Genomic DNA, 12459 nt, shown 5'->3' on the forward strand with positions numbered 1-12459 from the left:
GGTGCAAAGGTCATTCTGTGTTAAACGAAAGAATTATTTTTTCTTGTCAGTGTTAATTTGTTTATTCAGCCCATGACAAAAATAATAATAACAATAATAAATAAATTTAATTTACCTGATAACCTTTAATAATAGGTTAACTTTTAAAGAGTGCTGCACTCTCTACTTTTTCTGGAGTGCACTAGCTTTCGCCTTTTTTTACGATCACATTTATTATTTTTTTGATATTCTGACTGAAAATTATTTATCCAAAAAATACTTATAAAAAAATACTAATTTATAATTATTCATTATAAAAAATATTGAAGTAAAACACAAATTTTATATTTTTTTATTTAATAAATTTTTTATATTTATTATAAGAATATTAAATATTATTAATTTTTAAGTTATAATAAAAATCAAATATTAGAATATAATTTATTTTAAAAAATTTATAATTCTATAATATTATTACTAATAAAAATACTAATATTTTTCTAATACAATTACATTCATATATAGTATTTAAGTAACAGGATATTAAAGTTCAAGATGTTGATTGATATGATGTAATAAGAGAATATCTATGACTAATTAAAGGACGATAATTCAAAAATCAAACTATTTAAAAACCTATTTACATAACAACATTAAAGGAAAATATCTATGAAACAAAGAATATATAGTTTTTTTTGAGACAAAAAGTGTGCACGTGTGATCCAAAGCAATAAGCATGAATGTATGAAGCGTGGTGGGAGTGTCATGTGTGGATATGCACTATCATAAGCTGTATCATATGTGAGGGCCCAACTTTGTAGCCTTTGTGTCTTGTTTTTGGGGAACTAAGAAAACTTCACACTACTCTCACATATGCATCTCTTTTCTAAGCGTACACTATATCATTACCAAATAATATATCTTAATTTTATAATCTTTGTTTTGTGTTGGGTTGCACGTTAAAACGATGAAGGGTTGAATGTTGAATGTTGGCCCCAATAGTGCTTCTTTCAGGTACAATCTTCTTCTACTTGTTCTAATTTCCTTCCCTTTCATACGAAATAATTTCATCTTTTCCCCATACTTCACATTCTCCACTGCTCCCCGACTCCTCTCCGTTTCTTCCCCAAATTAAACAGACAAGCTTTTGTCATGCTTATTTAATAATAGCGAGTGCTATTTGTGCATAGTAATTGAGAAATGGATAATGTCGGTGTTTGTAGTAATAGTATGCAGCCATGGAGAGGATTGGGATTGGTGACTTCTAAGGCCTTTACAGCAAAACCTAAAACCATGAAAGCATGAAATCGAATCTTAGTTACTTACTAAAAAAAGGTACAAAACAACTCACGAGTTTAAAAGTTTGGAATAGGAAATGCCACACATATGTCAATATATATAATTACATATCAACACATTTTCATTAATAAATTTCATATTGTTTTTTATTCATAATATGAATAGGATAAAGATAAAACTGAAACATTTAAATAACACAAAAAAAAAAGTAAAAATTAAAGAACAGTTCATCCAACATTATTGTTAAGGAGAATATATATTAAAGTTTTCTCAACCACAATTATGGATGAGTTTTGTAAACACTTATTCTAGCGTTAAAAAGTTTATCACTATCATGAGAAATATGATGTCCCTTTTTTGTTGGGTGAATCTAAACGTAATAATATAGGAAGATTTTCAAGTGTACCGTCATATCGGTGTATCAGTGATTTTTAATCGTTAATCTTAATTATATATATTATATATATTTTTTATAATTAAGATCAACGGTTAAAAATTATTGAAACACCGGTATGACAGTACACTTGAAAATTTTCCAATAATATATAGTTATATATATTAATACTAGTACTAGCTAGTATAATGGGAGCAATAGTGGTAAGAATGTTAAAATGATTTTGCTATTTAATTAGTACTATCTTTTTTATATCTAATATTTACTTTCTAAGAAAAAATGTAATAATAATTTTGACAACATGTGGCGAAAAAAATGGCAACTTCAATAAAAATGTAGAATATTTTAAAAAAAAAAGAAATAATTATATACAAAATACGAAAATATAGTAAAAAAAAAGTTTGACTACATATAATATATAAAAATAATTACATGTAAATATTTATCGTATTAAAATGCGAAAGAGGGAGTTGTATGTATGAATAGAATAGTGTACGTTGGGGACAACCTAGGAAAATAGGCTGTGGCCTGTTTCCCGGAAAAAGACAGCCCATAATGCTAAAAAAGATTTCTGATGCTCTGAAGTTTGGAGAATATTACGGGTGAATGCCATTGCGAATTTGCCACAAAGAGAAGAGGAGAGGAGAACTTATTGTATCACGTGATAGAGTTGATGATTGTGATACGATATAATAACTAGATGAGATGAAGGGTGGGGCCAAATGGTGATTTAATAATGCAAGTGGAGTGAATTAAATGTGTGGTAAGGGGGTTGTGTAGGTTATTTGGGACCATCAGGTGTGTACGTCTGCATCTTCTTCTCCAAAGTGCGCGCAAACACCTATTATAAAAAAGTAATCAGTACAAGAAAGAGAGAGGAAAATCTAGATCAGATTAGTTTTTAATTGAAAAATATTTGAAGCATAGCATCTCAGATTAAGGATAGTCTTACAATTACCAAGTAATTCCACTAGTGCAAATAAAAGAAAAATTCTATGACACAACAGTCTTTTTTTTTTTTTTTTTTTTTTCTCTTATTGCCCATATTCATCCTAGTTTTGTCACTTTTTGCTGACAACGAGAAAAATAAAACGAAAAGTATACTAATGCGAAAATTAAGTAATAGCACTTAGACTAGCCCAATATATAGACTGAAACAAAATCAAGCGGGGTTTAATACTATAAAAAAAAGTTTGGTAACAAAAAATTTTTAGTCATAATTAGCCAAAATTTTTCATAAAAATATATCAAAATTAAATTTTTAATTATATATATTTATATTTGCATCACTTCTAGTTAAAATAGTTAGAGCTACACTTTTGTTAATTTGACTATATATATAGTTTATGTGAAATTAAGTTAAACCTTATATATAATTATATTATGTGATTATTTAGAAGAAGAGATAAACTTTGTTATGATGATTATATTATATAATAAGAAAAATTTTAAATATTTTTAAAATATATATGTATTAGCAATTTTAACCATTCATTTTAATTATAAAAAGTATACATTATTTATTAATTGACATTAACAATTAAAATTATATTAATATTTTAAGAATGATTAAAAATTTTCTATACGAAAAATGTATAAAAATATAAAGTAAGGTATTAATATATGTATAAAATATTAATATTGGAAGGGTATTATTATTATGGTGTAAATTAGGGGTGATGAAAGCAACAAAAACTTTATAGTTTACTTCCTAAACTATAGTTTATAGGATGAGTACTCGAAGACTTTCCACTTTCTGCCAAAGAGGGAACTACTCTCAAACGTGATAAAAGCCCTCTTTTCTACCTATAGAAAAGATCATTAAAGAGGCTATCAGAATGGGAACATCGAGAGAAGAGCGAACCCTATTCAGTCAGTCAAAGAAGAAGGGAAGGAGTGGGTTCTCTCTTATTGTATGTGTATGAGTATGCGACACAAAAAAAACCGGGCCGAACTTCTAACAGCCCGCCCGCTTCCATAGAACAATATCGTAGAACTAACAAGAGAGTAAAAGTAAAGGCCATTCCCATTCCCTTTCACTCTCTCTCTTTCTCTTTATGTGACCCGCATCTTTTTCTATATATATTTTGGTTTAAGCTTCCCCATCTTCTTCTCCAAGGAAATAGAGGTTTATCATACGTCAACTTAAGAAAAAACCAGTCTTACCTTAAAACTTCCATCTTCTTCTCCCATTCGGCCACCATTTCATCCTTTGCCACTTTTACCCCATCTTCTTCTCCAACGTAGCTTTAATAATGAAGAGCATAAGAGGATGCATATCATGCATCCTACCATGCGGGCCATTGGACGTGATACGAATAGTTCACTCCAATGGCAGAATTGAAGAGCTCACTGCTCGCACCATCAAGGCCGCTGATGTGATGAGAGCTCATCCTAACCATATCGTCAAAAAATACTCTTCCTCCAACCTCCTCATCGTTCCTCCCGAGGCTGACCTCCATCGCAGCAATGTCTACCTGCTCGTTCCCCTCCCTCCCCCTCTCAACCAACACGCTGCAGCACAGCAGCTCTCTACCTCCACTCATACAAGCAGCAGCCGTCTTACTCTCTCGAGGCCGCCTAACCTCGACACCATCACAGAGAATATAGATGAACTGATAGAAGAACGATAGAAACTGGTGCATGTTTTTTCAATATCTACCTTACTCTCTCTACGCGGCATATTTAGTTTGCCAGATGATCTTACAGAGGTATCTGGTGCTTGCAATAACCATGTTTCAATTCTTTTTTCGATGTCAGTTTTGTTGTTTTTAGACATTCTATTTGATCCAGGAAGAGAAATTGGAGCCCGTGAAAAACACAACTGCTGATCCGAGGATCAGGCTTTTGAACCGCTTGTATGCTAAGAAAGGGAAAGAGCTGAAGGCGCGTGAGAGGCTAAAGGTGTAAATATTGTTTCTTATTTTTTTCATCACATTACAGTGCAAGCACACTGTCCAATTTGTAAAGTATTATTTAATTTCTTGTACCGTTTTTAATGTCCTGATTCTTTAATTGTAAAATGTTGATGTTTAACAAGATTTGGTCGGGCACATGTTTCAGAATGTTGAAATTGAAGTAGAGAATGTGGATGATCGTTCAATCGATGACCTTTTGTCTTTTATTGATGGAAATGATGCAGAGCATTTTTGGATTCCTTTTCCATGAGTTTTACTTAATGCTTTTTGTTGTTGCTAGACCGATGAAATGGTGCAACTTCGTCCTAGTTGAGTAATTTCCATTTGATGTAATTTGTTGACCACATGAAACTACCTCTTCTACGCCTGTAAGATGAGCTTACAAGTTGATTCATGTCCATCTTGACAACATTGAAACTCGAAATTAGTAGTACTCAGTTCTTTCGTTAATGTTTGTCTGCATCAAGTATAGACAGTGTAGGTGGTCCAATGATCTTGTTGAAATGAAGAGAAGAAATATACCAAAAGGTAGGACTGTGAAGACAAAGAGATCCTTTTTTGGTTGTTAAAGTAAAGCCTTTAATATGTCAGCCACTCACCATATTTAGAGGGAAAGTCCTCTATAAGGGCCATGTGCTTTACTTTAAAGAGAATTGAAATGTCTAATCCTATTCCACAAAACTCGCTTGTCTAAAAATTTATCAGCGAAGGTTTGAAATTACGCTCCAACTAACTAAACAATATCTGTTTCTCGTCTAAATTTCCTAGTTATACAATCATTTCATTCATTGGGATTTATATTTAAGCTTTTGTGTTTGACAATGTCCGGAAACTCTTGAGTCTTGAGTAGTGGTCTTCTGTAGGCTGTAGCCTTTTATTTTATTTTCCTGTTTCATCTGCTTGGGGATGCAGATGCCTAACTGTTAGTGAGAAATGTTGTTACAGATCCAAAGGAGATGCAAAATTCTAAGAATAAAAAGAAAAAACGAAGAAGAAAAGAGCAACAGACGACGAGCTCTTCTTTGAAGGAAGCTTCTGAACTGAACAACAAGGTAGTCATAATATCTAATATCAAATTTGGCTTCAAGTTAAATTTAAAAAAACAAGTTCAGTTATTTACTATATATGTTCCAAGTGTTTATTGCTTTTTACTTCTAATAGGAGATAAATGGTCATAATATCAGACCCCAAACTGATGGAGCTAATGGAGTTTCCGAGACCTCTCAGTCTAATACAGAAGACAGCACTTTTGTTCCTAGAGAGTTTGATGATGGAGATATAGATGAGGAGATCGATCCTGCATTACAGGAAAAACTTGACAGGTGGGGCTAGACTATATTCTAAGTGCAGTGTTTACACTTCATGCTAAAATTTGAAGTTGTATTTTTCTTTTTGTGGATGACAATCATTATCTTTAGCATAGTTGCAGTGGCAGATCACTTGCACTATTCTCTTTATTCTATCATATGGAGAGGACATAGCATCAGAATGATTGATGAGCTCTTTCTTTCAACAAATTGTATTTCTTGAATCATGTATTGCTGGTTGCATGTGAATCAGTTAAATGATTCAAGAAATACAATTTGTTGAAAGAAAGAGCTAATCAATCATTCTGATGCTATGTCCTCTCCATATGATAGAATAAAGAGAATAGTGCAAGTGATCTGCCACTGCAACTATGCTAAAGATAATGATTGTCATCCACAAAAAGAAAAATACAACTTCAAATTTTAGCATGAAGTGTAAACACTGCACTTAGAATATAGTCTAGCCCCACCTGTCAAGTTTTTCCTCTAATGCAGGATCGATCTCCTCATCTATATCTCCATCATCAAACTCTCTAGGAACAAAAGTGCTGTCTTCTGTATTAGACTGAGAGGCCTCGGAAACTCCATTAGTTCCATCAGTTTGCCATTTATCTCCTATTAGAAGTAAAAAGCAATAAACACTTGGAACATATATAGTAAATAACTGAACTTGTTTTTTCAAATTTAACTTGAAGCCAAATTTGATATTAGATATTATGACTACCTTATTGTTCAGTTCAGAAGCTTCCTTCAAAGAAGAGCTCGTCTGTTGCTCTTTTCTTCTTCGGTTTTTATTTTTATTCTTAGAATTTTGCATCTCCTTTGGATCTGTAACAAAATTTCTCACTAACAGTTAGGCATCTGCATCCCCAAGCAGATGAAACAGGAAAATAAAATAAAAGGCTACAGCCTACAGAAGACCACTACTCAAGACTCAAGAGTTTCCGGACATTGTCAAACACAAAAGCTTAAATATAAATCCCAATGAATGAAATGATTGTATAACTAGGAAATTTAGACGAGAAACATATATTGTTTAGTTAGTTGGAGCGTAATTTCAAACCTTCGCTGATAAATTTTTAGACAAGCGAGTTTTGTGGAATAGGATTAGACATTTCAATTCTCTTTAAAGTAAAGCACATGGCCCTTATAGCGGACTTTCCCTCTAAATATGGTGAGTGGCTGACATATTAAAGGCTTTACTTCAACAACCAAAAAAAATCTCTTTGTCCTGACAGTCCTACCTTTTGGTATATTTCTTCTCTTCATTTCAACAAGATCATTGGACCACCTACACTGTCTATACTTGATGCAGACAAACATTAACGAAAGAACTGAGTACTACTAATTTCGAGTTTCAATGTTGTCAAGATGGACATGAATCAACTTGTAAGCTCATCTTTCAGGCGTAGAAGAGGTAGTTTCATGTGGTCAACAAATTACATCAAATGGAAATTACTCAACTAGGACGAAGTTGCACCATTTCATCGGTCTAACAACAACAAAAAGCATTAAGTAAAACTCATGTAAAGGGGATCGAAAAATGCTCAGTTACAAGCGGTTCCAAGCCTGATCCTCGGATCAACAGTTGTGTTTTTCAAGGGCTCCAATTTCTTTTCCTGGATCAAATAGAATGTCTAAAAACAGCAAAACTGACATCGAAAAAAGAATTGAATCATGGTTATTGCAAGCAACAGCAAAACTGACATCGAAAAAAGAATTGAATCATGGTTATTGCAAGCACCAGATACCTCTGTAAGATCATCTGGCAAATTAAATATGCCGCGTATTTCCTCAGGGGATTTTCCTTCAATTATTCGAGCAAGTGTACGGCTGGTAAGATCAACCAATGGTTTCAACTGAAGGCTGTCTGCAGCAGATGTCAACTCACATAACTGCTTCGTGTCCATCCGCATGAATTTCTCATCATAAGACTTCCGCTCCTATACAAAAACTAAGCCGTCAAATAAAACCTTTCCATTTAAAGTGCATCTTATATTTGATTATTAAGTTTATAACAACATAAAAAAAGTGAAGAAACATAAAAACCTTGTTTGAGCGACCTGGTACTTGATGAAATCGGCAATAATCAAGTATTAAGCTCAAAATAGTAGGGGTGACTCGTTGAGGAAGACATATTGCACAGTTCTTTGAAGATCCTGTGCCTTTTTGTATTACTTCTTGACAAATAAAAGGGCAAAACATTGCAATTTCCTGTTCCACTTGTTTTATTGCACCATCTGGTGTCTGAAGCCAGATATACGGCTGCATAATCTGAAGCAAGAAGTTAAACACTGGATTTTAAAATCTCTCAATATCTCAGGATAAAAAATTGTAAGAGAAAAAAAAAAAAATCATAATCACAGAACCAGGAGAGGATCTTAAACTAGAAATTACTTATATCATACAAGCAGATACGCACCTCGGGTTTACTAACTGCCATGTCAATTTCTGACATTTTAAACTAGTGTCAAAAGCGGAAACTACTGATATTTGAAGTTTATTCACGAAATCACGGTTCGACCAATATATGCAGAGGTGGAAATTCAAATTCAAATTTCAATTCCAGACAACCAGATAATACATCCACTAATCAAACGAGGTTTGGGATCAGGATTAAGCTTCTCTAGCAGCAGCATCAAATGCATATGGTCCATGAAAGCATTGGCAGTGATACACAATTCCCTATATCACAATATTTCAACAAGCAAGGATAACAGACATAAACCTTGCCAAAGTGTAGAATGGTGAATAATTCAGCAGCACCTCCTAAATTCAGAGAGACCCTGCATAAATAGGATAAGAAGTCAAAATGTGTAATGAATAACAATACATAAATGAAGAGTATGCAAATACATAAAGCAGCAACTAAGACATGCCCTATCCTACTATTACAAAACTAAGTATAAGAATTGATTGATGCCTATTTCCACCCGAAATTTCTTAATTAACATTTCCAAACAATAAAACTTCAAAAAGAAAATACTTCAAACAAGAGAAAACTATCAACACATTTAACTTACTTTTTTTTTTTCAAAATGGCAAAAACATTTATAGTTACATTACTGCTGCTCACATCTTACTAAGCATGCTTCCATTTGAACTTGGTATTATCCAAATATCACATTAAGTTAACACACATAAAAAATAGAAAAGACAAAAAAAGACAGAGTGGTTTTTACAAATTTCCTGATTCCATATATAAAAAGAAAATAAAAACAGAAAGAGAACAATTTGAAAGCTACTTGTTAGCTAATTACACACAAGAATTCTGAATTCCCATGATACTAAAAAGCTTCACCATCCGCCAACTTCACAAAACAGTAATGGCAGAGTTTAAAAGGAGCTAAATTTTCATTATTTATATCAGCTACATGATTTTGATTAGCATCAAATTTGTTTAACATCATCATTTCCAACACAACAAACACAATAGCAACATGAATAAGAAGTTGAAGAAAGGGGTTGTTATATGCCAGCACAATAAACGGAACCAGTATGTTCACTATATTTTCCATTGAAATGCACATATTGAGTCTAAGAATTTTAGAGAGTTTTCATGAGTGACTTTGGCTAAAAATTCCCATTCTGGAAAATTGAAATAGATGGGGCATTCATTTGAAGTACAAGAAATTTATTAAGAAAATTGGGTCTTAAACACAATTTGTGCCATGCTACAATTCCATATCTGCCAAGAGAAACATTATTTCAGAATCCATACTGCACTAAAGGTTAAATCTGCGATATATATGCATTTTTGGAAATTCCATGTGCATTGAAAATTATTCAATCCATCCAATGTTACAATTCATAGGGATAATTCCGGCAATTTCATGAGGATAACTGCAGATAGCAGCATCATAGGTTGTACAGATTCTATTAGAGAAAAATGGATAACCAGGATTTGTGAAGCAGAAGAACCAAAGTCAAAGATTGCTAGGTTCTTTTATACAAATAACTTGATAAAGGGAACTTGAGGCTCCTTGCAACCTGCTTAAACAACAATGAAAATATTATTCCTCATTTGTTTTCCAAATGTCATATAAATAAACCAAGAATTTTGTGGGAGTGTTACGTGGGAACTGAGGTTACCTTCAAAGCCAAGTCTTCTGATACAGTTGACCGATACCGAACTGAGCCTTCAATTGGACAGCTTCTTCCTTTAAATATAAATTTAGCATTGCAGAGACTGGATAGCTGCAACAGAACATCAGACATCAGCTCGCCGCTTTGTTTGTCCTCATCCGACGAATCTTCTGCAACCGATACAATACACTGAAAGATGGCTAACAACCTCCCCAGTGGGAAACTTCCAGGTCCTTTCATTAGTAACTCCTCTTCTAAACTTTCCTTTCTTTCAGGCACCTTCTAAGAGGGTCTACACACAAAAAAGAACAATAGACTAGAAAGTTAAACATCCACAGCTTAAAAAAAGAGAGAGAACAAAAGCAGAATCATACTATGGCTAGAGAACTAATTTTTGTAAATTACACATCAACCAACAAATCAACATGCTTACTTCCTCTTTCGCTTTCGATTATCAGAACCTCCTTTGGAATCAAAAAGTGAAGCATCAAGAGTAGCTGGATTTCGGGAAGCAAGAAATGCTGAAATAAGAAGATACTTCGCACTCGTAGACATGTGAAAGTCTAGCTTGGCAATTTCTTCACGTCGCTCCAGTTTCTTTTGATTCACCTTCAGATTTGCCTCTTTGGAGTTCTCAACTTCAGCTGAAGGATGAGATGAAACCTTAAATATCTCATTCAGAGAGGACGTGATGTGAGGATTGATATGACTAAATAACTTTCTCTTCATGTCTTTGTCTTTGTCTCCATTAAGAAAGACTCTTTTATCACTTAAAGGTTCACAATATTTTTCATATAGTGGTTTGAAGGCAGTGGACAATTCATCAACCTGCCTAGTAACCCTAAAGAAAGACCTTAAAGCCACACTGCATGAAAAATAAACAAAAATTCACTATGAGATTATGTAAATCTGAGAAAGGAAAGTAATAGTAATAAGATGTCTTACTCCAAGAATGAAGAATACAGCTTCGAGTCTGCTTGGTTTCTCAACAATATTTTGCGAAGATCAGCATCTGTGTAATCAGGAAAGTACACAGGGATGAGGGATAGGCTCCACATAACCCATGTTAGAGGAGTAAAAGGTATCTGGAGAAGTATTGCTGATAAATATTAGACCCACCTCAGGAATCTTCAGCAGATCATAGAGATTAAACAGAAAGGGTAATAAAGTAGAGCTCTTATCCCACTCTCTAACAAGCTGAAAATTGTCAAATACCAAGTAGATCATGTTTCCAATCCCCCCTTGTGCCATTGTCTTGCCTGATATCAACTTCTCCGACTTCTCCTTCAGATTGTTTATGGCATCGGTCAATGCTTCCATAAGAAAATTAATAAAATCCGATGGTCTCTCACAGCGCTTTGCATTTGAATAGCCATTGGCAGAACTTTTTCTATGGAGATGCAACTGATTTAGAATAGATTCAAACAAGATACGCTGATTATAACACGTCCTGCAGCTAGAATAAACAAGAGGCCTGTTGAGATGCCGGAATAATTGAAGAATGATACTGATTTTTCCAGTGGAAGCACCACCATACACAAACAAAGGAAGCATTGGAGTGTTCAATGGCCCCAAAAGACTTACAATCTCGAGAATCTGGCTACTTCTACCGGGGAAATTAGAAAACAATTCATCTAGGCTAATAGGGTCTCCTCCAACTAAAAGGTCATTGATTGTTAGAGGTTCAAGGCTATTTACTTTTGCAGAAGATGCATTATTAGAAGTCGACGCAGAAGATGAAGCTAAAGACCTTGTAGTTCTTCTGGGAATTTGTGCAGCTTCCTCTGAATTCATGTTTCTTCTGATAAAATCAACAATGGAATCATCAATTTGGAATCAAAATTTGAAAAAACAAATTGTAACGGATTCCACGCACTCTTAGGATTGGTAGTCAATAAACAATAATCCATTGTGCTGGAGTTCACATACACACAGCCTGATAGAACTTAACACTAACTCTAATGGATATATTAATCAGATTTATGAAAGCATCATCATTATCATACAGTGAAATTGAACTTGAGTGATATCAAAGCTTCGGTTCAATAAATGGCTTTCAAAATTCACAAACTACAATGCAAAATTGATTAATTTTCGTTGATTTGAAAGGAAAAATGTCATAGAATATTCTAAAGACAAATATGAACACTAACTGAAATTGAGAACAAACCAAATCCAATTAGATTAAGAAAGTGAGGAAAAAACCCTAATTAAACCTAAAAGAAGAGAAAAGGATTGTGGAGTGAAGAAAGGTCTTTACCGAGAAAACAGAGAATACAGATGCGAGCAGATCCAATTGGGTGCGCGTGGCAAGCACGACTCAGTGAAGGCGCCTGGCTTTTTCCACGCAGTTGTTTGGTGCAATGTGACAGTGAAGAGTGAAGAGAGCAAAATCAAATGGAAAATACAACATTGTTCCCGGGAAGAGCCACTTTTCTCTCCATTTTTTTGGGCTTATGATTGTCTATTTTGGCCT

General features: G+C 33.7%; 2 protein-coding genes and 1 pseudogene across 3 annotated transcripts in view; all 3 read right to left on the reverse strand.

The window, feature by feature from the left end:
• Positions 1-12459, reverse strand: part of LOC148569316 (uncharacterized) — a 163378-nt gene that overhangs the window by 5480 nt on the left and 145439 nt on the right. The gene's annotated exons all lie outside the window — the stretch shown is intronic.
• On the reverse strand, positions 6358-9415 carry LOC107637103 (SKP1-like protein 21). Its single transcript, XM_088484984.1, has 7 exons — positions 9199-9415; positions 9080-9086; positions 8626-8683; positions 7947-8171; positions 7649-7840; positions 7453-7516; positions 6358-6725 (listed from the first exon to the last, which is right to left on the reverse strand). The coding sequence occupies exons 1-7, from the start codon at positions 9413-9415 to the stop codon at positions 6358-6360; spliced, it is 1131 nt and encodes a 376-aa protein (XP_088341110.1).
• LOC107635007 (origin of replication complex subunit 5-like) lies at positions 8353-12396 on the reverse strand (annotated as a pseudogene). The gene is made up of 6 exons (XR_015880743.1): positions 12244-12396; positions 10929-11784; positions 10417-10848; positions 9990-10275; positions 9796-9887; positions 8353-8683 (listed from the first exon to the last, which is right to left on the reverse strand). The product of XR_015880743.1 is annotated as an origin of replication complex subunit 5-like (transcript).

This window comes from Arachis ipaensis, chromosome B4 (genome assembly GCF_059453495.1).
Source record: "Arachis ipaensis isolate K30076 ecotype BB chromosome B4, ASM5945349v1, whole genome shotgun sequence".
NCBI classification, from domain to species: domain Eukaryota; kingdom Viridiplantae; phylum Streptophyta; class Magnoliopsida; order Fabales; family Fabaceae; genus Arachis; species Arachis ipaensis.

Bases quoted from the DNA above. Each gene is read 5' to 3' on its own strand.
- LOC107637103 (XM_088484984.1), bottom strand. From the start codon at position 9,415: ATGGAAAATATAGTGAACATACTGGTTCCGTTTATTGTGCTGGCATAT. The intron at 8,172-8,625 runs GTTTATGTCTGT...TTCTTGCTTCAG, and splicing joins CCATTCTACACTTTGGCAAG to ATTATGCAGCCGTATATCTG. The intron at 7,841-7,946 runs GTTTTTATGTTT...GTTTTTGTATAG, and splicing joins TACCAGGTCGCTCAAACAAG to GAGCGGAAGTCTTATGATGA.